Source organism: Rhinoderma darwinii, chromosome 3 (genome assembly GCF_050947455.1).
Source record: "Rhinoderma darwinii isolate aRhiDar2 chromosome 3, aRhiDar2.hap1, whole genome shotgun sequence".
Classification (NCBI taxonomy): domain Eukaryota; kingdom Metazoa; phylum Chordata; class Amphibia; order Anura; family Rhinodermatidae; genus Rhinoderma; species Rhinoderma darwinii.
This window is the reverse complement of record NC_134689.1, coordinates 112,387,959-112,414,626: the sequence shown is the minus strand read 5'-3', so window position 1 is coordinate 112,414,626 and position 26,668 is coordinate 112,387,959. Positions and strand designations below refer to the sequence as shown.

The 26,668-nt window shown below is 41.7% G+C and overlaps 1 protein-coding gene across 5 annotated transcripts in view; it reads right to left on the bottom strand.

Moving 5' to 3' along the window:
• Positions 1-26,373, bottom strand: part of NSD1 (nuclear receptor binding SET domain protein 1) — a 97,529-nt gene extending 71,156 nt beyond the window's left edge. For 2 of the 5 annotated variants that reach the window (XM_075856563.1, XM_075856564.1), the window contains exons 1-4: positions 25,876-26,372; positions 24,376-25,265; positions 17,175-17,298; positions 7,363-7,532 (exon numbers count right to left, since the gene is read on the bottom strand). In XM_075856563.1, the coding sequence (XP_075712678.1) occupies positions 7,363-7,532; positions 17,175-17,298; positions 24,376-25,248 (1,167 nt within the window). In that variant the 5' untranslated portion in view covers positions 25,249-25,265; positions 25,876-26,372. Of the gene's footprint in view, positions 1-7,362; positions 7,533-17,174; positions 17,299-24,375; positions 25,266-25,398; positions 25,849-25,875 lie in introns of those variants that run through there. The other 3 variants (XM_075856560.1, XM_075856565.1, XM_075856562.1) reach the window with 3 other exon arrangements.
• Positions 26,374-26,668: the final 295 nt, after the last annotated feature.

Genomic DNA, 26,668 nt, shown 5'->3' with positions numbered 1-26,668 from the left:
CAAGCGATTCTGAGATTGTTTTCTCGTGACATATTGTACTTTATATGTTAGTGAAAAAATTTGGTCAATAAATTCAATATTTTTTTGTGAAAAACACCAAAATTGAGAAACTTTGCAAAAATTAGCATTTTTCTAAATTCAAATGTATCTGCTTGTAAGACACAAAATAGTGACTAGTTAACATTTCCCATATGTCTACTTTAGATTGGCATCATTTTTTGAACATCCTTTTATTTTTCTAGGACGTTACAAGGCTTATAAATTTAGCAGCAATTTCTCACATTTTCAAGAAAAATTCAAAAGCCTATTTTTTTAGGGAACAGTTCAGATCTGAAGTGACTTTGAGGGCCTTATATATTAGGAACCCACACAAATCACCCCATTTTAAAAACTGCACCCCTTAAAGTATTCAAAACCTCATTTAGAAAGTTTAACCCTTTATGCGTTTCACAGGAATTAAAGCAAAGTAGAAGGGAAATTTGCAAATTTAACTTTTTTTTGCAGAAATTCCATTTTCATCTATTTTTCCTGTAATACTTAAGGTTTTTACCAGAGAAACAGAACTGAATATTTATTGCCCTGATTCTGCCGTTTTTAGAAATATCCCACATGTGGCCCTAGTGTGCTAATGGACTGAAACACAGGCCTCAGAAGCAAAAGGAGCACCTAGAGGATTTTTGGGCCTTCCTTTTCTTACATTATATTTCAGCCACCATGTCAGGTTAGAAGAGGTCTTGTGGTGCAAAAACAAAAGGAAACCCCCCAAAAGTGACTCCATTTGGGAAACTATACCCCTAGAGGAATTCATCTAGGGGTGTAGTGAGCATTTTGATTACACAGGTATTTCATTAGAATTGGGCAGTGAAAATGAAAAATTACATTATTTTCCAATAAGATGTAGCTTTACCTCAGAATTTTTAATTTTTTTCAACAAATAAATGAGGAAAAGCACCCCAACATTTGTAAAGTAAGTTCTCCAGAGTACGGAAATAACCAACATGTGGTCAAACTGTTGTTTGGGCAAGCGGCAGGTCTCAAAGGAAGGCACGCCATTTGGCTTTTGGAGCACAGATTTTGCTGGATTGATTTCTCTGCACCATGTCGCATTTATAAGGCTCCTAAGGTACCAGTACAGGGGAAAACCCCAAAAGTGACCCCCATTTTGGAAACTACACATCTAGGGGAATAGTGAGCATTTTGACCGCCCAGGTGTTTCATAGATTAGAATTGGGCAGTGAAAATGAAAAATTATTTTTTTTTTCAAATAAGACGTAGCTTTAGGTCAAAAGGTTTCATTTTCTCAAATAAAAGAGAAAAAGCACACCAACATTTGTAAAGCAACTTCTCCCGAGTACGGAAATACCCATATGTGGTCAAACTGCTGTTTGGATACACGGCAGGACACAAGGGAAGGAGCACCATTTGGCAGTTGGAGCGCAGATTTTGCAAGATTTATTCCTAGGGGCCATGTTGCATTTACAAAGCCCCTGAGGTACTAGTACAGCAAGAACCCCTGAAATGTGACTCCATTTGGTAAACTACACCCCTTGAGGAATCTAGGGGTGTAGTGAGCATTTTGACCACACAGGTTTTTGCTGAATTTATTAGAATTGGGATGTGAAAATAAAAAAAAATTAAACGTTTGTTTTGCGAAAAGATGTAGTTCTAGCCCAAAATTTTGCATTTTCACAAGGACTATAGGAGAAAAGCACCTCAACGTTCGTAAAGCATTCTCTCCAGAGTAAGGCAATACCCCACATGTGGTCATAAACTGCTATTTAGACACACAGCAAGGCTCTAAAGGGAAGGAGCGGCATTTAGTATTTGGAGTGGAGATTTTACAAGATTCATTTTTTAACACCATGTTGCATTGAGCTATAGTACCAGTAGTGAAACTCCTGAAAAATTACCCCATTTTGGAAACTAGATCCCTCAAGGAATTCATCTAGAAGTGCAGTGAGCATTTTGACCCCACAAGTGTTTTGCAAAAATGAGTACACAATAGATGTTGCCAATTCAAAATTGCCATTTTCCACAGATATGCCATTTGAGTGCCCAATGTGTTGTGCCCGGCTTGTACCACTGTAGACACACACCCCATAAATTGTTAAACAGGTTCTCCAGAATACAGTAATACCCCATATGTGGTCATAAATTGCAGTTTGGGCACACTGCCAGGCTCCGTTGGACCACCATTTGGTTTTTGAAGCACAGATTTTGCTTGGTGTTTTACTGGTATTTCAGCTTATAATGTGGGGGCATATGTAAGCTGGGCGGAGTACATCAGGGCATATGTAAGCTGGGCGGAGTACACCAGGGTATATGTAAGCTGGGCGGAGTACACCAGGGTATATGTAAGCTGGGCGGTGTACATCAGTATATGTAAGCTGGGCGGCGTACATCAAGGTATATGTAAGCTGGGCGGAGTACATCAGGGTATATGTAAGCTGGGCGGAGTACACCAGGGTATATGTAAGCTGGGCGGTGTACATCAGGGTATATGTAAACTGGGCGGAGTACATCAGGGTATATGTAAGCTGGGCGGAGTACATCAGGGTATATGTAAGCTGGGCGGAGTACACCAGGGTATATGTAAGCTGGGCGGTGTACAGCAGGGTATATGTAAATTGGGCGGAGTACATCAGGGTATATGTAAGATGGGCGGAGTATATCAGGGTATATGTAAGCTGGGCGGAGTGCATCAGAGCATAATAGGATGATGTAATAATGGGGTGAATGAATAATCCATGGATTGGCGTGGTACGCTTTGAAGCAATCCTTTATGCACAGGCAGGGAATTTTTTAATATTATACAATATACTGCGCTCCAGTATTGCCTAATCTTTGACTTCTTCATTAGCCCTATGAGCAGCACAAGGCCCTAAAGTTTCCTCATCTCCGCTGCATCTACGGGGTCTACCTGTGGGGTCCAGCAAATGCCTATGTAGGGTATTTAGTGAAATTCTACTGGACCTAAAAAATTTGTCTGGGCCGTCATTTAGCATCATTGCGTTTTGAGAGTCATAACGTGTTATTTTTCCGTTGACGGAGCTGTGTGAGGGCTTGTTTTTTGTGGAACGAGCTGTAATTTTTATTGGTTCCATGCGATTTTTTTTTTCTATCACTATTTATTTAATTTTTGGGGAGATGAGGAAACCAAAAAACAGCAATTCTAGCACGGTTTTAATTTTTTACAGTGTTCACCGTGCAGTATAAACATGTTAACTTTATTCTGCGGGTCGATACGATTACAGCGACACCAAATTTATATCTTTTTACGTTCCTACAATAAAAATAGTGTCGCCATTTTCTGACAGCCATAACTTTTTTATTTTTTAGTTGATATCTCTACGGGACGGCTTGTTTTATGCGTGACGAACTGTAGTTTCTATTGGTACCATTCTGCATTACTTGCAACTTATTAAATTTGATACAAGACGACCAAAAAATAAAATGCGGTCATTGTTTTTTTATTTAAAAAAATTACGGTGTTCACCGTGCGGTAAAAATAATGTGACATTTTTATAGATCAGGTCGTTCCGAACGCGGCGATATCTATTATGTATAGTTTTTTTTCATGTTTATTTATTTCTAATAATGAAGGAGTTGATCAGGGAAACAGGGCGATTATTGTTTTTATTAGTTAAAAGTTCTATTTATTTATTTTTTTCACTTTTTTTTTTACACTTACCTGGGGATTTGAAGATCTGGTCTTCTGATCCCTGGTACAATGCATTGAACTACTTATGTAGTGCAGTGTATTGTAACTGTCAGTCTTCATCTGACAGTTTGCCTATTAGGTCCTGCCTCGGGCAGGACCCAATAGGCTTCCTGGTTGCCATAGCAACCATCGCCACCCACGATCTCAACCACTTCAATGCGGCGGACGCCACTGACAGCCGCATTGAAGGGGTTAAACAGCGGCGATCGGCGGTAACTGCCATCGCCGCCGTTGCAATGGGATGTCAGCTGTCAGTTGCTGAAGATGAAGCGCGCACCGCTCCTGTGCCCGCTTCATCTACAGGGCGTGACTGTACACCCTATTGCGGGAATGCACTATGAATCAGGATGTACAGTCACGCCCAATAGGGGTTAAAGAGGCTGTCACCAGATTTTGCAACCCCTATCTGCTATTGCAGCAGATAGGCGCTGCAATGTAGATTACAGTAACGTTTTTATTTTTAAAAAACGAGCATTTTTGGCCAAGTTATGGCCATTTTTGTATTTATGCAAATGAGGCTTGCAAAAGTACAACTGGGCGTGTTGAAAAGTAAAAGTACAACTGGGCGTGTATTATGTGCGTACATCGGGGCGTGTTTACTACTTTTACTAGCTGGGCTTTCTGACGAGAAGTATCATCCACTTCTCTTCAGAACGCCCAGCTTCTGGCAGTGCAGACACAGCCGTGTTCTCGAGAGATCACGCTGTGACGTCACTTCCCCAGGTCCTGCATCGTGTCAGACGAGCCGGCACCAGAGGCTACAGATGATTCTGCAGCAGCATCGGCGTTTGCAGGTAAATCGATGTAGCTACTTACCTGCAAACGCTGATGCTGCTGCAGAATCAACTGTAGCCTCTGGTGCCGACACGATGCAGGACCTGTGAGTGACGTCACAGATCTGCACTGCCAGAAGCTGGGCGTTCTGAAGAGAAGTGGATGATACTTCTCATCAGAACGCCCAGCTAGTAAAAGTAGTAAACACGCCCCGATGTGCGCACATAATACACGCCCAGTTGTACTTTTACTTTTCAACACGCCCAGTTGTACTTTTGCAAGCCTCATTTGCATAAATACAAAAATGGCCATAACTTGGCCAAAAATGCTCGTTTTTTAAAAATAAAAACGTTACTGTAATCTACATTGCAGCGCCTATATGCTGCAATAGCAGAACGGGGTTGCAAAATCTGGTGACAGAGCCTTTTTAAGGACATAGACTAATTTGCCATTCAGGACGCAGCCCCATTTTTCAAATCTGACGTGTGTCACTTTGTGGTAATAACTCTGGAATGCTTTTACATATCAAAGCGATTCTAAGATTGTTTTCTCGTGACACATACTTTAAGATAGTGGTAAAATTGTCGATTCAGTATTTTATTGTGAAAAAATACCTACATTTTGCGAAAAACTGCAAATATTTGCATTTTTCTAAATTTAAATGTATCTGCTTATAAGACAGATAGTAATGCCACACAAAATGTCTACATTAGATTGGCATCATTTTTTGAACATCCTTTTATTTTTCTAGGACGTTACAAGGCTTAGAACTTTAGCAGAAATTTTACACATTTTCAAGAAAAATTCAAAAGGCTATTTTTACAGGGACCAGTTCAGTTGTGAAGTGGTTTTGAGGGGCCTATACAATGCAAAAACCCATAAATCGTCCCATTTTAAAAAAAAGAACCCCTCAAAGTATTCAAAACAGAATTTAGAACGTTTATTAGCCCTTTAGGCATTTCACAAGAATTACAGCAACGTAGGGCTGAAATTTACTAATTTCATACTTTTTGCAGAAATTCATTTATAATCCTTTTTTTCTGTAACATTGAAGGTTTTACCAGCACACTAGGGCCACATGTGGGATATTTTGTCCGAAGCGAAGGAGTACCTAGAGAGGATTTTGGGGTCTTTTTATTCGAATATATTTTAGGCACCATGTCCGGTTTGAAGAGATCTTTTGACGCCAAAACAGTGGAAACACCCCCAAAGAGACACCATTTGGCAAACTACACCCCTCAAGGAATTGATCAAGGGGTATAGTGGGCATTTTGACGCCACAGTTTCAGCGCCTAATTTAGTAGAATGAAGCCGTGAAAATGAAAATCGACACTTTTTCCAATAAAACTTAGAAATTTTAAATTTTTACAAAGCTTAAAAAGGAGAAAAAAAACACCCCAACATTTAAAAAGCAATTTCTCCCGATTACGGCAATACTCCATATGTGGTAATAAACTGCTGTTGGGATACACGGCAGGGGTCAAAAGGGAAGGATCACCATTTGGAGCTCAAATTAAGCTGGAATGGTTTTCGGGTGCCATGTCACGTTTGCAAAGTGCCTGCGGGACCAAAACCGTAGAAACCCCCCCAAAAGTGACCCCATTTAGGAAACTACACCCATTAGGGAATCCATCTAGGGGTATAGCAGGCATTTAGACCCCACTGGTCTTTTGCAGAATTTATTGGAATTAGGCCGTAAAAATGAATATCAACATTTTTTCAACTAAAAAGTTAAATTTTTTCATTTTCACAAGGGATAAAGGAGAAAAAGCCGCCCAACATTTGTAAAACAACTTCTCTAGAGTACGGCAGTACCCCATTTGTGGTCATAAACTGCTGTTTGGACACACGCCAGGGCTCAGAAGGGCAGGAGCACTATACGGCATGCAGATTTTGCTGGATTGGTTTTTGGGTGCCAGGTTGCATTTGAAAAACCCTAAGGTACCAGAGTACAGTGGAAGCCCCCAAGAAGTGACCCCATTTTGGAAACTACATCACTCAAGGCATTTAACATTTGCCTGGACATATGACAGAGCTCAGAAGTGAAGAGCAATATGCGCATTTGAGGTCTATTTTGGTGATTTTCACAGCATTGGTCCAATTACAGGGCTCTGAGGTCAAATAGTAAAACAAACCCCCAAGTAGTGACCCCTATTTTGGAAACTACACCCTTTAGGTAATTTTAAGGGGTGTAGTGAGCATTTTTCCCCCACAGGTGTTTTCCCATTAGTAATTAATGCGCAGCGGATGGTGCAAAGTGAAAATCTCAATTTTCCACTGATATGCCATATGGCATATCTTTAGAAGAATTTTAAAAGGAAACAATGTTCCAAGTTTATTTCCGATGATTCAAAGTGCAAGGGGGTTGTTAACAGCAACCTACGCGTTTCGGACGACACTCGTCCTTATTCATGGCTCATGTCAAATGAGCCATGAATAAGAACAAGTGTCGTCCGAAACGCGTAGGCTGCTGTTACCACCCCCTTGCACTTTGAATCACTTTTAATCATCGGAAATAAACTTGGAACATTGTTTCCTTTTAAAATTCTTCTAAAGCGCTGGATCATTCCTTCTTTTTTCTTACTACGGGCCATATATTAACAAGATATTGGCACATTTGTACACATTTCTCACATTCAAAACATTTATGGGTGACCAAGTGGATATGCCTATTATACCTTTATTTGTGGTTACAATAATGCAAAAGCTTGTATGTCAGATTTAAAAAAAAAAAAAAAGAAAAGTATGCAATATCAGAACAAAGCCAATGTTGGGGAGGAATATCGGATTAAACCTTTTAAAAATGTGACAAACTAATATGTCTGTCTTCGATAAATAAGGAAGCCGATTATATTTATAAAATTTACCTTGTGTGACCCTTCCTTTAGTTTTTCAGGATGTCGTGAGTCTGGCAATGTTTCAAACTGATAAACCCCCTTGAACGGAACAACGTCTTTTGCAGTGACCCAAACCTTCTCGGTTAGCTCTCCCAAAGTTTCCACATAATACTGCCTAGGTAGCTTCTTGGTGCCCACTTCTGGAAAATATTCAAAAAGGGAAAGAAAAAATAAATAAAAGTAATTTAGAGAATACTACATAATTTAACAATCTTAAAGGAACAGTGTCACCAAATTTTTTTTTATAATATCAGTTTGATGTTAGTGCTTTATTAAAAACGTTTGGATTAATTTGTGTGTTTGTGTGTTACTTTTTCTTATTTTTACACTTTTTCTTCCCTATGGGGGCTGCCATTTTTTTTTCCATTTCTGTATGTGTCGATTAACGACACATACAGACATGGAATACGGCAGCTCCAGTCCCATAGGGACTGCGAACGGGGCCCGTTCCATCCACTTTGGTGTACGCCGCTGTGTGGTGAACGGCGCATGCGCCGCTCCCACACAGTTCAATTTGAAATGCGCGCCGTCCGGCGCCATTTTCCTGTGGACCGGAAGTCGCGGCCGGACAGTAAGATTACTACTTCCGGTCGCGGCTTCCGGACTTGTGCACATGGAGCAGCGGCAGCAGACAGAGCGGACGGACCGGAGGGAGCGGCGGCGACTGGAGCAGGTAAGGGATTTCTATGTATGTTCGTGTTTTACTGTGTGTTTACTACTGTATGTTAACCTACTACACTGTGTGTTAGCGCAAAACATGGCGACACACAGTGTAGGAGGTTAGACCGTTCAATCCCCTCGTTTCTCCCGGCACTAGCCAGGATAAAGGAGGGGGGATTCGGAGAGCTCACTAGAGCGAGGGATTTTTACCCAATTTTGCAGCATAAAGCAATGTGGTTGCTTTACCACATGCAATGCTGCAATTTTGGGAATGGTTCCATCTAGTGACCAAAAATGGGAAATATTATAAATTAGAATCCAATTTATAATATTTCCTGACTCGTGAAAAAAAAATAAAAATTAGAACAATGTTTAATCACCTATACACTAATTGTTTAACTAAAAAAAAAAAAAATTTGAGTTTTTGTGGAAGTTTTTGGAGACAAAACACAGGAGTGGATCCAGTAAGAAGAAAATACTGATAGGACTCCTCGCTCTTGTATTTACTCCTGTATTTGGCTCAAAATACTACACCAAATACTGCATGTGTAGTTCCAGTATTAAAGCTTCCATACGAGGCTTCGTTCACATCTGTATCGGGATTCTGTCAGACCTTTCCGTCAGGGGAACCCATGAACGGAAGCCATAGCTTTCCGTTTGCATTACCATGGATTTCAATGGTAATGCTTCCGTTGCCTCCATTCCATAAGGTTTCCATTTATTCGGTGGAATCAATAGCGTAGTCGACTGCACTACTCATTCCGCCGAAAAAGAGGCTCTGTCACCAGATTCTCAAATCCCTATCTCCTATTGCATGTGATCGGCGCTGCAATGTAGATAACAGTAACGTGTTTTTTTTTTTTTAAAACGTTCATTTTTGGCCAAGTTATGAGCTATTTTTTTATATATATATATATATATATATATATATATATATATATATATATATATATGCAAATGAGCTTTGAAATGGACAATTGGGCGTTTTTTTTTCGTTATGTCCAACTGGGCGTGTATTGTGTTTTTAACTGGGCGTGTTTACGTGTATGACACTGACCAATCAGTGACCAGTCAGCATCATACACACCTTTCCATTCATTTACACAGCAGCGATGTGCAGCCATATACACAGATTAACGTTAATCAAGTGTCCTGATAATGAATACACATGAAATCCAGCCTGAACGTCATGTGTATTCAGAATCCTGACACTTCTGACTCTTTTCTTTGAGATTTCTAGCAAGGGAAACGAAATCTCGCGAGATAACGCATGGCTTGCTGTGTAAATGAATGGAGAGGAGTGTATGAGGCTGACTGGTCAGCGTCATACACGTAAACACGCCCAGTTAAAAACACAAAAAACGCCCAGTTGGAAGCGAAAAAAAAAGCTCATTTGCATATACATAAAATAGCTCATAACTTGGCCAAAAATGAACGTTTTAAAAAGAACAAAAACGTTACTATTATCTACATTGCAGCACCGATCACATGCAATAGGAGATAGGGATTTGAGAATCTGGTGACAGAGCCTCTTTAAAGAGGCTCTGTCACCAGATTTTGCAACCCCTATCTGCTATTGCAGCAGATAGGCGCTGCAATGTAGATTACAGTAACGTTTTTATTTTTAAAAAACGAGCATTTTTGGCCAAGTTATGACAATTTTTGTAGTTATGCAAATGAGGCTTGCAAAAGTCCAAGTGGGTGTGTTTAAAAGTAAAAGTCCAAGTGGGCGTGTATTATGTGCGTACATCGGGGCGTTTTTAATACTTTTACTAGCTGGGCGTTCTGATGAGAAGTATCATCCACTTCTCTTCAGAACGCCCAGCTTCTGCCAGATCACGCTGTGACGTCACTCACAGGTCCTGCATCGTGTCAGACGAGCGAGGACACATCGGCACCAGAGGCTTCAGTTGATTCTGCAGCAGCATCGGCGTTAGCAGGTAAGTAGCTACATCGACTTACCTGCTAACGCCGATGCTGCTGCAGAATCATCTGTAGCCTCTGGTGCCGATGTGTCCTCGCTCGGCTGACACGATGCAGGACCTGTGAGTGACGTCACAGCGTGATCTGGCAGAAGCTGGGCGTTCTGAAGAGAAGTGGATGATACTTCTCATCAGAACGTCCAGCTAGTAAAAGTATTAAAAACGCCCCGATGTTCGCACATAATACACGCCCACTTGGACTTTTGCAAGCCTCATTTGCATAACTACAAAAATGGTCATAACTTGGCCAAAAATGCTCGTTTTTTAAAAATAAAAACGTTACTGTAATCTACATTGCAGCGCCTATCTGCTGCAATAGCAGATAGGGGTTGCAAAATCTGGTGACAGAGCCTCTTTAAGTTAAAGAAGATCTGTCACCGGTTTATTAATACCCTAACTAATCTAATAGGCGCTATGATGCGGAGAACTACAGTAATTTTTTTTCAAAAACAACGTTTATTACTTGCAAAGTTATGTGCGTTTTCTAAATATGCTAATTTGTCTATACTTGCCAAATATGAGGTGACTTCTCTCTGGGATGTGTCATGTTTTCTGTATGACGCCGTCAAATCAGCGTCATACAGTTCTCCTCTTCCCAGCCCAGCAACACAGGGTGATCATATAGTACACAGCTTCCATTCCCGACTGTTTTCAACTGCTGATACCTCCAATTGTTTCACAGCTAGCGGTCATCCTGGTGGCATATGAAAGATTAGAATCACATCTTTCATATGCCACCAGAACCACTATTCTAGGTGGTCCAAAGCCAGATATATGGCTGTTTGAAGTGATCCCGCTTCCCTCCAGCCTCAGTCTCTCACACTGTGTGAAGCAGCTTTATGCGGATAGGACATTCACAGAGGCTGTGAGGTAGCTCCACCTCAGGAGAATCGCTGGTGTTGACACCCACTGGTCTAGTATAGCCTCATTTGCATATTTAGAAAAAATGCTCATAACTTTTAAATAATAAACCTTTTGGGACACAATTTTCACTAGAATTATCAGTGTGACCGCGCCTATTAGATTAGCTAGGAGATTGGGCATTACTAAACTTGTGACAGATCCTCTTAAACCACTATCCGGCTAAGGCTGGTAAAAAAGACCTGGAGAATCAAACAAATATCTCGAACCAATCTGATGTCAATCCAAAAGCTCAATATTCAGCCACACCAATGAATAGTAAGTTGCACCATCATGAATCTGATGTGTATGGGTAGTTTCAAGATAAACCTTGGTACTTCCCATGAATATCTCGCTTATAACTCTTTTGTTATGTTATCCCGAGTCTAAGACAAATTTTTCTTCTGTAACTTATTGGCCTTCCGTAATATTTTAAATAAAAGAAATACGAATTCATCAACAGAAAGAGCTGTTAACTCAAATGAGAAAGAAACCATAGGAAATTATAAAAGGAGATGCACAATGAAGACAAAAAAAAAAAAAGCTTCAAGAGTATGGAACAATTGAAAATTAAAAAAAAAAAAGAAAAAAAAGACATATACCATCCTCGCTGCACGTAGGGGCAGTATGTTCATGAGACCAAGAGAAACCCAAAAATAGGTTTAGTTCAGATATTTAAATTTCAAAATCCACCGTGTCCATTTTTGAAGAACTCGAGAAAAAAAATGTAACTATAAATGAAAACATGTGATGCAGTCAAAAGGGAAAAGGAGTGGACATCATGCACACCATCGTCACAAGTTTGGCAAAAAAAAAAAGGGTCTGCATACAAAGAAAAGTACCTGATACCTAATGTCAAATATGGGGGTGGACGATTGATGCTTTGGGGCCGTTTTGCAGCTAGTGGTCCAGGGACTCTTGTGAAAATCAACGGCCTAATGGATTCCACTAAATACCAGAAAATTTTAGCCCAAAATCAGACTGCCTCTGCCACAAGCCTGACACTTGGCCTAGCTAGGACGTCTCAGCAAGATAATCACCCCAAGCACCCATAGAAATTTGGCTAAAATCGGTGATCTTCCCCTTGGGCTCTTACTCCCTTCTAATTTTCCTTTACTAGCAGCAACACAAATTTAAATATCTAGGGATTCAGCTCTCTGTGGATATGACCGTATTTAGACTTGAATGTCATTCCTATTCTAGATAAAGCGGAGACTACTCTAAGGTGGACTTCCCTTCTACTAACTTAACTAGGTCAATTCAACATATTTAAAATGGTGTTTCTTCCCAAGCTCCTTTGTGTTTCATGCCTTTCTAGTATCGATACCTAGATCCTTCTTCTATAAACATGACCTGGTTCTAAAAACCTTTTTGTGGCACTGGAATCACTCCATACACTGCAGGGGACAAAATCCCCTGGTGGCTTGGCAACTCCGAATATGATCTATTTTCTTGCAGTTCCATAGTAGTGAATGGCAGTTACGGGAGCAGTGTAGCATGCGAGCAACGCGGTTTCTGTAACTACCATCCAGTTCTATGGGACGTACAGAAACAGTAGCTCAGCAAGATACGCGATTTCCGCAATTCATGGTCAGGAATCACGTGTCAGCCACAACACAGCAGTAGAACGGGGTTTAGGGGGCCACGTTCTAGAGATCGGTGCGGGTCCCAGTGGTGAGACCCGCATCTGACATTTATGTCAAATGTCTCTGATGAGAAAACCCCTTTAAGTGCTTTGAGGTAGCATGCGAAAAATGATCTGATACTGATTGAGAGGAGATAGAGGAATCGTACAATTTCCTAAAGTAATCTCACCACAGGTTTGCCTCTGGGGAATCATAGATGACATTGTACAAGTGTTATATAATAAGCTATTCTTTCGACTGGTACTGTTTTCTGCCAGGAAATGGCACGGAAGTCAGAAGATCAGCCTAGCCTTTCTCAACGGTGAACAACTGGAAATTCTTACGTTCCATTGAATAATTTGCTTTACATGAATAGAAAATGCCCTCAGAAATTTGACAGGTGGATGAAGCTACGTGATATCTGAATCAGAGTGTACGTAGCCTAGAGTGGCTGGTGGGGGGTTAAATGACTGCAGATAGTTTTTTAATGTTAGCCTTCATAAACTTGATTGGCAATGAGTGCCTGGTGTGTTTTTGTTTATTCTCATAAACATACATTAACCCCTTCAGGACTGAGCCTGTTTTGGCCTTCAGGACGAAGCAGATTTTTAAAATCTGACATGTGTCACTTTATGTGGTAATAACTCCGGAATGCTTTTACCTATCCAAGCGATTCTGAGATTGTTTTCTCGTGACACATTGGACTTTATGTTACTGGCAAAATTTGCCCGATAGATTCAGTATTTAATTGTGAAAAACACCAAAATTTAGGGAAAAATTGCAAAAATTAGCATTTTTCTAAATTTAAATGTATCTGCTTGTAAAACCGATAGTAATACCACACAAAATAGTTACTAGTTACCATCCCCCACATGTCTACTTTCGTTTGGCATCGTTTTTTGAACATTATTTTATTTTTCTAGGACGTTACAAGGCTTAGAACTTTAGCAGCGATTTCTCATATTTTCAAGAAAATTTCAAAAGGCGATTTTTACAAGGACAAGTTCAGTTCTGAAGTGGCTTTGAGAGTCTTAGATATTAGAAAGTCCCCATAAATCACCCCATTTTGAAACCTGCACCCCTCAAAGTATTCAAAACAGCATTCAGAAAGTGTTTTAACCCTTTAGGCGTTTCACAGGAATTAAAGCAAAGTAGAGGTGAAAGCTACAAATTTCATTTTTTTTATACAAAATTCATTTGTAATACATTTTTTTCTGTACCACAGAAGGTTTTTCCCAAAAAATGTAACTTATTATTTATTGCCCAGATTCTGCAGTTTTTAGAAATACCCCACATGTGGCCCTAGTTCGGTCATGGACTGAAACACCGGCCTCAGAAGCAAAGGAGCACCTAGTGGATTTTGGGGCCTTCTTTTTTTAGCATATATTTTAGGTACCATGTCAGGTTTGAAGAGGTCTTGTGGGGCCAAAACAATAAAGACCCCCAAAAGTGACCTCATTTTGGAAACTACACCCCTCAGGGAATTTATCTAGGGGTATAGTTAGCATTTTGAACCCACAGTTTTTTTGCTAAATTTATTTGAATTAGTTTGTGAAGATGAAAATCTACTTTTTTCTGAAAAAACGTAGAAATTTTTAATTTTTTCAAGGTATAAAAGAGAAAAAACACCCCAACATATGTAAAGCAATTTCTCCTGATTATAGCAATACCCCATATGTGGTAATAAACTGCTGTTTGGACCCACAGCAGGACTCAGAAGGAAAGGAGCACCATTTGGATTTTGAAATTCTGATTTTGCTGGTATCGTTTTCAGTGCCATGTCACGTTTGAAATGCACTGGAGGGAACAAAATAGTGGAAACCCCCGGAAAGTGACCCCATTTTGGAAACTACACCCTTCAAGGAATTTTTCTAGGGATAAAGTTAGCATTTTGACCACACGGTTGTTTTGCTGAATTCATTGGAATTATTCTGTAAAGGTAAAAATCGAATTTTTACAAGGAATAAAGGAGAAAAAGCACCCCAACATTTGTAAAACAATTTCTCCCGATTATGGAAATATGCCATATGTAGTAATAAACTGCTGTTTGGACCCACAGCAGGGCTTAGAAGGGAAGGAGCGCTATTTGGCTTCTGGAGCTCAAATTTAGCTGAAATGGTTTTTGGGTGCCATGTCGCATTTGCAAAGCCCCTGAGAGGCCAAAACAGGGGAAACCCCCCAAAAGTGGAAATTACACCACTTAAAGAATCTATCTAGGGATATAGTGGGCATTTAGACCCCACAAGTCTTTTGCAGGATTTATTAGAATTAGGCCGTGAAAATGAATATCAAAATTTCTTCCACTAAAATGTTGCATTTTTTTCAATTTTACAAAGGATAAAGGGGGTAAAAGCACCCCAACATTTGTAAAGCAATTTCTCCCGAGTAATGCAATACCCCACGTGTGGTCATAAATGGTTTTTCTTTAGAAAGTAATTAACCCTTTCTGGAGTGATCCATTTTTTTCTTTTCCTTCTTAGTTTTTTCCTCCCCGCGTTCCAAGAGCCACAACTTTTTTATTTTTCAGTCAATAGAGCGGTGTGAGGGCTTATTTATTGAGGGACGAGCGGTCGTTTTTATTGGTGCAACTTTTTGGTACATACAACTTTTTGAGCACTTTTTATTATTATTTATTATTTAAATTCTTTATTTTTTACGTGAGACGCTCCATACATCACCCCCCACACTAAGACATGCTATGTCATGGTGCGCGCAGGGGTTAATGCGCAGCGCATGGTGCGGAGTGAAAATTACAATTTTCCACTCATATGCCATTTTAGTGCACTATATGTTATGCCCAGTTTGTGCCACTGAAGACAAATAACTCAAAATATTAACCGGGTTCTCCCGGGTATGGCGATGCCATATCTGTGGACGTAAATTGGTGTTTAGGCACGCTGCAGGGCTCAGAAGGGAGGGACGCCATTTGGCTTTTGGGGCACAGAGTTTGCTTGGTAGTTGGTATAATAAGAGAGTATAATAATGCAGTAAATAAATAATAATCCGCAGATATGTGGACGGTGTCGCACTTATAAATGGTGCCCGATCTTATCTGCTTTTGGAACACTCTGCACATTTTGCATCGCCATATTCTGAGAGCCAGAACGGTTTTATTTTTTCTCCACCGGAGCCGTGTGAGGGTTTATTCTTTGCGGGACAATCTGTAGTTTTCATTGGTACCATTTTGGGGTACCAGAAATTTTTTTGATCACGTTTTATTCCATTTTTTGGCAAGCAAGGTGACCAAAAACCATCAATTCTGACAATGTTTTTTATTTGTTTTTTTTATGGCCTTCACCCTGGGCTATAAATGACCATTATACTTTATTCTGCGGGTCGGTACGATTACGGCGATACCAGATGTATATAATTTTTTTATGTTTTTCAGCGTTTGTGCAATAAAATCACTTATTTATAAAATAAATTAATTTTTGTGTCACCATATTCTTAGAGCCATAACGTTTTTATTTTTCAGTCAAAAAAGCGGTGTAAGGGCTTGTTTTTTTGTGGGACGGGTTGTAGTTTGTATTGGTACCATTTTGGCGTACATGCGACTTTTTGATCACTTTTTATTGTATATTTTGGGAGGGTTAGTAACCAAAAAATTGTGATTCGGGCACTGTTTTTCGTTTATTTTTTTCGCTGTGTTCACCGTGCGGGAAAAATAATATTACAGTTTTATAGTTGGGGTCGTTACGAACGCGGCGATACCAAATATGTGTACTTTTTTTAACGTGTTAATTTTTTCCCTATAATAAAAGACTTATTATAGGAAAAAAAGCATTCTTTGTTTATGTCACTTCTAACTTTGATTTTTACACTTTTTCAAAACATTTTTATTATCTTTTTTTACTTGTCCCACTAGGGGACACTTAGACTGGAGCTCTGATCGCTGCTGGAACACATTACACTACACACGTAGTGTAATGTGTTCTAACTGTCATTGTGACGTAACTGTCACACTGACAGGAAGCAGAGGAGGAACGGCCGGAGGCTGATCCTCCGAGGCTTCCGTACATGGCAACCCGGAGGTCATTGTCTGGCCTCTGGTTGCCATGATAAGGATCGCCAGCCCCCGCAAATACATGTGGGGGGCTGCCGATCCACTGTAAACCTCTTCGATGTGGTGATCGCAATCGACCACCGCATCGAAGGGGTTAATTGCCGATTTCAGCGGCGACAGGCCGCTGATCGGCAACGGGGAGAGCAGGGCTGACACCCTGCACAGTTAACCGCCGCTGCGGTGTAGCGCCGCGCGGCGGTTAACTTTTAAAGCGCGGACGTAACTGTACGCCCAGGTGCGCGAAGTTACTGCTTATCTGGACGTACAGTTACGCCAAGGTGCGGGAAGGGGTTAAGCCTTTCAAAAAAATAAAAAATAAATAGCTGCAATAACATGTCACCCTGCCAATATCTGAGCCAACACAGAATGTCAAATGCTGAAGCAAGGGTAGCAAGTTGAGGATACAACTAATATACAGATGCTAGAAGTTCATAGTGGTACAAGTGTAAAACTGAAAAGAGAACCACGTATATGGAGTGAAAACAATGAAGCCAATAGGAAATATACTCAAAATAGATCAGAATAAAATTGTGTAGACACTTTCCCCCTTACCGTTGACGTCTTGTTGCGAATCGGCACAAATCCTGCATGGCCACCATGGGCGCCGACTGAACTTTGCCCATACAACATCCCCTTCTTCAAATATGGGGGAAGATCTTTTTCCCCTTGGTTGTCGCTAGAGAGGGAGAGCGATAAAAAGAAAAGAAAAAAAGCATTATCTGCAAAGCCCTAGATGAAAAGTTTAGATTAGGTTAAACAAGGGCACGAAAATCAACCCACAATTGCAAACAAAGTAAGGGCCTGTTCACATCAGCATTGCACTTCCGTTGAGGTTTCCGTTGGGTTAAGCCCTCAACGGAACGGCAAACTGAAACCTTAGCTTCCGTTTCCCTCACCATTGATCTCAATGGTGACAGAAACGTTGCTAAAGGCTTCTGTTTGTCACCGTTGTTTTGACGGAATCAATAGGGCCGTCGACTGTCAGTTGCGTCAGTCAGAACGTCAGAATAGACTAACGGATATGTGGACGCCTTAGATGTGATCGATAAAACAGGTGGATCCTCCATGTCAGAGACACGCAGAACCCGCTGTCACTAAACCAGTCAGTGCCACTGACCTGCCGGATTTAGGTCTCCGTGCAAGATACAACTGCTCTGTATACAGGATACAAAGCAACTTTATCTCAAAAAGTTAAAATAATTTTTAGTAAAAAAAGTTACACCAAACACACGGCTATACATTTTTAGTAAAAAAAAAACCCACACGATTTCAAAAGGTGTACATAGCATTTAAGGACATCAACAATTTTAGCCTCGAGGACAGATGTAGCTGTATGAGACTTTTTTTGCAGGACAATTTGTACTTTATGTGGGTGCCATTTTTTGTTATATTTACATTATCGTTTAATTTAGATCAATTTTTATTTAGACAAAAATGAAGAAAAACAAAAGAGCAGTTCCACTGCAGTTTATTTACTTATTATTTATTTATTTTTAACAGCATGCACGAATCACAAATAACGCTATACATTTGTTGTGCAGATGGTTACGGTCTTGGTGATACCAAATAGGTGTATTTTGTGTTTTGGGAATATTTCGCAAAGTTTATTAATGGTAAAAAATTTGCATTTGTGTGTTTTGTTTTTACAGATTTTTTTTATTTAACATTACTTTATATTTTTATTAACTTTACTTTTTAATCCCATAAGGGGATTTTCAAGTTTAATGTACTGGAAATAAGTATGCCCTAATAGGAAATATGGTCAGACAGGCCTGGGGTCCTTCAATGGACCCTGGGCTGCCTGAGCATACAAGGTATGGCCATCGAGTGTGTCACAGAGATTCCCTGTGACGCGATCAAAGGGGGATCCCACCCTTCCTTTTGAATGCGGTGATCAGCTTTGATCTTGGCATTCAAAGGGTTAACAGCAGAGAGACGAGGTTAAAGAGACTGTCACCACATTATAAGTGCCCTATCTCCTATATAAGGAGATCGGCGCTGTAATGTAGGTGACAGTAATGCTTTTTATTTTTTTTTAAAACTATCTTTTTTCACAACGTTAGGAGCGATTTTGGTTTATGCTAATGAGCTTTCTTAATGCCCAAGTGGGCGTACTTTTACTTTCGACCAAGTGGGCGTTGTACAGAGGAGTGCATGACGCTGACCAATCGGCATCATGCACTCCTCTCCATTCATTTACACTGCACTAGCGATATAGATATATCGCTATGTACAGCCTCATACACAAACCCTAACATTACTACAGTGTCCTGATAATGAATACACATGAAATCCAGCCTGGACGTCATGTGTACTCAGAATCCTGACACTTCTGACTCTTTTTTGTGAGATTCCGGCAAGTGAAACCAAATCTCGTTTAGCTCCGTAATCTCGCGAGATTTGGTTTCACTCGCCGGAATCTCACAAAAAAAGAGTCAGAAGTGTCAGGATTCTGAGTACACATGACGTCCAGGCTGAATTACAGGTCGTCTGCACAATACGTCGGCAAACCCATTCAAATGAATGGGCAGATGTTTGCCGACGTATTGTAGCCCTATTTTCAGGCGTAAAATGAGGCATAATACGCCTCGTTTACGCCTGAAAATAGGTCGTGTGAACCCAGCCTCATTGTCATGGGAAGATGTGCTGCTGACAACCAATGATTTAAATGCATAGAAGATCCTATCAGCCACCATACAAGCGTTTGTCGGCTGATCACTATGCACGTTACACGGCCTTTACATGCAGATGATGCACCAGATTTCACCCTCTGCATTGAAATGGTGAAATCTGCAAGATAAAGACAGTTACAACGGTTGAAAAGACACATGTCGATCAAGTTCAACCAAGGGACGGGAAAAATTTATACACATAGAAGCTAATATTTTTTCGTTCTAGGAAATTATCTAAGCCTTTTTTAAAGCCATCTCCTGTCCCTGCTATGACCAGCTCTGGCATAACACTATTACATAGATTCATCACAGTAAAGAAGACTTGTCGCCTCTCCAGGTTGAATCTTTTTTTCTCCAGACGGAGGGAGTGCCCCCTTGTTTTTTGAGGGGGTTTTACATGGAACAGGATTTCACCATATTTTTTGTATGTGCAATTTATATAAGTTAAACATGTCCCCCCCTTAGTCGTCTCTTTTCAAGGCTAAATATGTTTAATTCTTTTAAATCTTTCCTCATAACTTAGATTCTCCTTATTAGCTTTGTTGCTCTTCTTTGTATTTTTTCTAACTCCAGGGCATCCTTTCTATGAACTGGAGCCCAGAACTGAACTGCATATTCTAGATGAGGCCTCACTAATGCTTTGTAAAGTGGTAGACATGCTGCAGATTTGAAAATCTAGGAGAAAGTTTTCTGCAGAATGTGAATAGGGTTTTGTAAAAACTCTCTTGCATTATACTGCACAGCGCTGCAGATTTTTCATCTAATTTCCAAGGTATTTATGGAGTGGGTACCAACTGTATATTACGTGTTTAGGGACAACTCCAATTTCGTCCATTTACCCACAGATGCGATCAATAGCGACCACGGCATTTGAAGAGGCTCTGTCACCACATTAAGTGCCACCACTATATTGTACATGATGTGATCGGCGCTGTAATGTAGATTACAGCAGTGTTTTTTATTTAGAAAAACGATCAATTTTGACAGAGTTATGACCTATATTAGATTTATGCTAATGACTTTCTTAATGCCCAACTGGGCGTGTTTTACTAAATGACCATGTGGGCGTTGTGGAGAGAAGCGTATGGCGCTGACCAATCCGCGTCATACACTTCTCTCCATTCATTTACTCTGCACATAGCGCTTTAGCTATATCACTATGTGCAGCCACATACACACACTAACATTACTGCAGTGTCCTGATAATGAATATACATTACCTCCAGCCAGGACGTGATGTCTATTCAGAATCCTGACACTACACTAATACAATCCCGAGACTACAGCACAGCAAGCGTAATCTCACGAAATTACGCTGTAAACAGTCATTCCAAACAAGATTACGCTTGCTGTGCTCTAGTTTCGGGATTGTATTAGTGTAGTGTCAGGATTCTGAATACACATGTCCTGGCTGGAGGGAATGTATATTCATTGTCATGACACATGAGTAGCGTTATAGTGTGTTTATGTGGCTGCACATAGCGATATAGCCCAGTTGTCCATTAAGAAACTCATTAGCATAAAGCTAAAATAGGTCATAACTACGTCAAAAATGATCGTTCTAAATAAAAAAACACTACTGTGATCTACATTACAGCGCCGATCACATCATGTACAATATAGGCCACTTATAATGTGGTGACAGAGACTCTTTAACTCCCAACCACCTCGCCAGACAGTGGCTGGAGAGCAGCGGGAGCCAGACAAGGTAGGAGGAGGGTAAGGGGGCCCCAGTCTAGAGATAGGTGTGGGTCCCAGAGGTAGATATGCCATAAATGAAGGGAACCATATACGCACATCCTATCCCATCACTTGCTAAGACTGCTAGTCTACCCCTCCCTCATGCTTTACACTGCTGCTGAGTGTTCTTAAATTGGAGACTTATTTTTCCAGTCAATGGGGACAGTCGGTAAACAGAAACCACGATGCAAGTGTGAACATATCCTTAAAAATAAAATCACGTGAGAAAAATTTTAGGTAATTGCGATAGATATAGAGAGAGCCAAATGAGCTGCAGTAAGAGAAGGCTCTTCGCAGCATGTGCCCTTTCAGCTTGAAGATCACAGCATACTTAGCCAAACAGACTTCTTTGGGAAGGTTTTTCTGCTGCAGTTGGAAAGATTTCTATTATGTAAATTCTCATTTTCTAGCATTCCATTTACCACCATGGCAAAAGCCAACAGAAGTCAAATTATGCCACACACGTGCTGTGAACCTGATTAACAATGGGGCACAAGATTTGACGCAAATTTTGCATGGATTTTTTTTTACATCAAAACCGGAATTGGATCCAGAAGAGGAAATACTTTAAGGCCTTACTTTATATACCCTTTAGGCTGGATTCACACGACCACATTAACGTCCGTAATGGACGGAACGTATTTCGGCTGCAAGTCCCGGACCGAACACACTGCAGGGAGCCGGGCTCCTAGCATCATAGTTATGTACGATGCTAGGAGTCCCTGCCTCTCCATGGAACTACTGTCGCGTACTGAAAACATGATTACAGTAAGGGACAGTTGTCCTGCAGAGAGGCAGGGACTCCTAGCATCGTACATAACTATGATGCTAGGAGCCCGGCTCCCTGCAGTGTGTTCGGTCCGGAACTTGCAGCCGAAATACGTTCCGTCCATTACGGACGTAATGTGCTCGTGTGAATCCAGCCTTATTGTTTAAATTCCGTTCCTGGTTTTGGCGATAAAAAAAAAAACATGACATGTACCATTTACAGCAAATTTGAACTGTGTGAACAAGGCCTACGTAAGACCATGAAAACACTAACAAGAAAATTTCACGAGCTTAAAGAGGCTCTGTCACCAGATTTTGCAACCCCTATCTCCTATTGCAGCAGATCGGCGCTGCAATGTAGATAAGAGTAACATTTGTTTGTTTTTTAAAACGAGCATTTTTGGCCAATTTATGACCATTTTTATATTTATGCAAATGAGGCTTTCTAAAGTACAACTGGGCGTGTTTAAAGTTAAAGTACAACTGGGCGTGTATTATGTGCGTACATCGGGGCGTTTTTACTTCTTTTACTAGCTGGGCGTTGTGAATAGAAGTGTATGATGCTGACGAATCAGCATCATCCACTTCTCTTCAGAACGCCCAGCTTCTGGCAGTGCAGACACACAGCGTGTTCTCGAGAGATCACGCTGTGACGTCACTTCCTGCCCCAGGTCCTGCATCGTGTCGAACGAGCGAGGACACATCGGCACCAGAGGCTACAGTTGATTCTGCAGCAGCATCAGCGTTTGCAGGTACGTAGCTACATCGACTTACCTGCAAACGCCGATGCTGCTGCAGAATCAAATGTAGCCTCTGGTGCCGATGTGTCCTCGCTGGTCCGACACGATGTAGGACCTGGGGCAGGAAGTGACGTCACAGCGTGATCTCTCGAGAACACGCTGTGTGTCTGCACTGCCAGAAGCTGGGCATTGTGAAGAGAAGTGGATGATACTTCTCGTCAGAACGCCCAGCTAGTAAAAGAAGTAAAAACGCCCCGATGTAACACACATAATACACACCCAGTTGGACTTTAGAAAGCCTCATTTGCATAAATATAAAAATGGTCATAACTTGGCCAAAAATGCTCGTTTTTTAAAAAAAAAAAACGTTACTCTTATCTACATTGCAGCGCCGATCTGCTGCAATAGGAGATAGGGTTGCAAAATCTGGTGACAGAGCCTCTTTAAAACTCTTCTAAATTGAGAGAATGAAAAACAATGACATTGAACCTTTTTGGTGTATACGTATGTGCTAGTAAGCACGGATATTATAACGCACAGTTTGCGCGGCACACAACATTTTTCGTGTTATTTCTTTGCACGATAATTAGGGGGAGTTCACACTAAGTTTTTGGACTAGTTTTTTTTACGCAGAAAACGTGCCAAAAAAACGGACGAAAATGCCTCCCATTGATTTCAATGGGAGGCGGAGGCGTTTTTCCCCGCGAGCGTAATAACCATCTCGCGGGAAAAAAGAAGGGACATGCCCTATCTTTGGCCGTTTACGCCTCTGACCTCACATTGACATCAATGGGAGGCAGATTTTGCAGTGTTATTTGCCCGTGGCGCTCAATGGCGTCAGGCGAAAAACGCCGCAAAAATTGGCGTGCAGGAAGAGCAAGATCTGCCTCAAAGTTCCAAACGGAATTTTGAGGCAGATTTTTCGCCTGCAAAAAACTGTGTGAACCCAGCCTTACAGATGTTAAAATTGTTAACCCGTTTCACTTGTGATTAGCGGGCGGCCAAAAACAGCAGAAATTTGCATGAAGATTTGCCTACCTGCATGTGATAATACACCTCTAGGTCACCATTAGCTAATCAGGAGAATGACGTTCTACCGTCATAATACATACGCATCGGTTTAACAACTCAAATGGTTATAAAACCGTCCACATGCCCTATTAGAACATATTGACGTTACAGAGATGGGAATGGAACTTGCAGAAATCCATGCACCTGATGCGGAAACCACAGCAATCAGATGAATGAAAGCGATTTTTAGTCGCAAAAAAATTCTGCAACAAAATCTGCCACGTAACTGCACCCTTAGGCTATGTTCACAGGGAGTTTTTTTATTTCAATGGGAGGCGGGGGCTGTTTTCTCCCGCGAGCGATAAAACCGCCTCGCGGGAGAAAGAAGGGACATGCCCTATCTTCGCGTGGTTACGCCTCTGACCTCCCATTGACTTCAATGGGAGGCAGAGAAAGCGTATTTCGCAGCGTTTTATGCCCGCGGCGGTCAATGGCAGCGGGCAAAAGACGCCGCGAAAAATTGGCGTGCAGGGAAAGGAAAATCTCCCCCAAACTTCCAAACGGAATTTTGAGGCAGAAATTCCGCCTGCAAAAAAAACTGTGTGAACATAGCCTTATACTGAAAATAACCAGCTGAATCTTCACCAGCAAAATCGTCCGTTTGCCAGTAGCTTTGACAACCAGCTGATCGGCGGCTCCCATAGCGCAGGAGGGAGACAACCCGTTTAGTTTGAAATGTTTTGAACATGTTTTTGCCAACGATGCCATGTTCCACCAGGCAACCCTTTAAACCCTCCCAAAATAAAAATAAAAAATGCTTACATCTTGCAATTCCAAGGAGCCAGGAGAAAGTTCATGATTTCCTTCAGAGTCTTCATCTAGAGACATTGATTCCTCTCCTGTGTGCATCAAAGAAAGTGGACTAAGGCCACCGAGTTTACCATCCAACTGTGTGGGAGCTAAGATATCATCGGGCATTGTACTGGCATGAGCTCCATTGGTAATCTCTGGATCTTGAATCATTGCTAAAAAAGAGGTTTCTCTTTCTACATCCTTACTTTGAATTGGATTCTCCGCATCATCCCCCCAATCTAAGGGAACTAGATCCTCTAATTCTGTATCAAAGCTTGAAGGGGCATTCATTTTGGAAGCAGTCTCCCCAATACTTTCTACCACTGACGGCTGTTGTCCATACACTGGCAGATCCACACCAAATCCTGATCCATCTAGATTATAATTGAGATGGTCCATGCTGTATTCAGAGTCCATGTGCCGATAAGAATCAAGAGGGTGAATTCCATTTTTTAAAGGTCTATTGATCTTTATAGAGCCATCAGAGGAGTAGCAGTGGTTAGGATCAGTTCTGGTGGGTTGGATAGCCAGCTCACTATGATTGTAAAAGTAAGATGGAGAATTTGGCTCGGATCTTTCCATATCATGTGATCCGTTCAGGCCTTCTAGATCCATCATGGAGGCGATGTCTTGGAGCCTTCGTAGAGGAATGTAATGGGAAGAGGAATCCTGCCCATAACCTGGAGTATTATTTTGCAGCGTTGACGTCAATGGCACGCTGCATCTATTGCGTGGCTCGTGGTTCCTCTCACCCAAACACCTTTTATATGGGGCATTTGGGTCTAGGGAGTTGTAATAGCCAGGTGCACTGCTGAGCCTGCCTAGATCACAGGCTTCATCCATCCTGTGCAGGCATTAACCTAGACAAAATACAAAACACATTCAATCAAACACAAAGCAGCACTGGTAATAATAAACAATGGAAGACTGGACACATCCAATACAAAGGCTGCAACATGCCCTGATAGACACGGAGGCTGAACAATCACCTACCAAGTGCAATCACGTCCTCTAGCCAAAATGGCAGCCAGCAGCGGCGGCCTACATGAGCAGGCAATGTGAGGCTCTGCCGGTGAGCACACAGCCTCAGTTCCTCCCCAGCCGTGGAGTGAATAGGGTGGAGGGGGCAGCACGATATGCCGGGGATATTACATTAAAAAAGCTGTGCCGCCTCACACCATGTGAACACAGGTCAGGGTAGAACATACAACACTGCACAAGTTTCTTACAAAGCGCCTCATGGGTTAATCCCGTGCACCGGCTTTGTCCCCCATGCAGGTTACGTGTAGAATGCATGCACTAACGTGTAACCGCCAAACACACACACACAAATGGAGAGCCGGGAAGCATGCAGGATAGCGGGGAAGCGTCTCCGTGCAACCCAGCACCTCTTCTGTATGATACAGGTCCCCCCGGTGCAGTGCGCCCGTACACACAAATGGTGGATGGAGATGTTTGCCCCGGCCTTACCGTGCGCCTGCCCCTCATCACACAGCGCTAGGCCCGGAGCCCGCGGCAGTCTGCATTACCTCCCCCCGCCGCTCAGCACGCAGCGGCCACTGCTACTATCCTGCAATAGAACGGGAAGCGTGCGGAGCCTGCGTGGGGGAGGGGAGGCTGCAGTCAGGAGGCTGATGGGGTAGTTGGGGAGAAAGCTCGTCAGGAGGCTAGACTGCTAGGGTTTGTGTGAGAGCAGTATGGTGGTGGGGGAGGGGTAATACTGCAAGGCAGGCACTGGGGGCAGTACACAAATAACAGAGCCGGGGTACTTAACATTGGGTAAGTGTTATGGCAGAACTATGGCTTCCAGCTGCAGAGCCAAGACTGACTGAAAAAGTCTAAGATTAGGATGATTGATGGCTACGTAGTGTCAAGATTGAATTCAAATATATTATAAATGTACAGGCTGGGGACACTTAGAATATTATGGGAAACATGAGAGCCGGAGAAAATGGCTGAAAGGATCGCTGTGCTGCTGCCGAGAGCGAATACACAGGGAAGCCATTGTGTGCAGTGTAATCCTGCGGCAACAGTAGGGGGCGCTGTACACAATCGCACATCGAAGTTCCCTTAGTCGATGTGAGGACTTTTTGTACACCCCCTGCTGGCCTTTTTACGTGACAAATATACGGCCCAGAAGCAACGGTGTATACACGCTGAGGTAGTCAAGAAGCGTGGCTGCTTATACTGCACGGTGTATATGTTCAGCATATACACATCAGTCACCAGCTGCCTCACCGGCATGCCCTGTCCTCCATCTTCA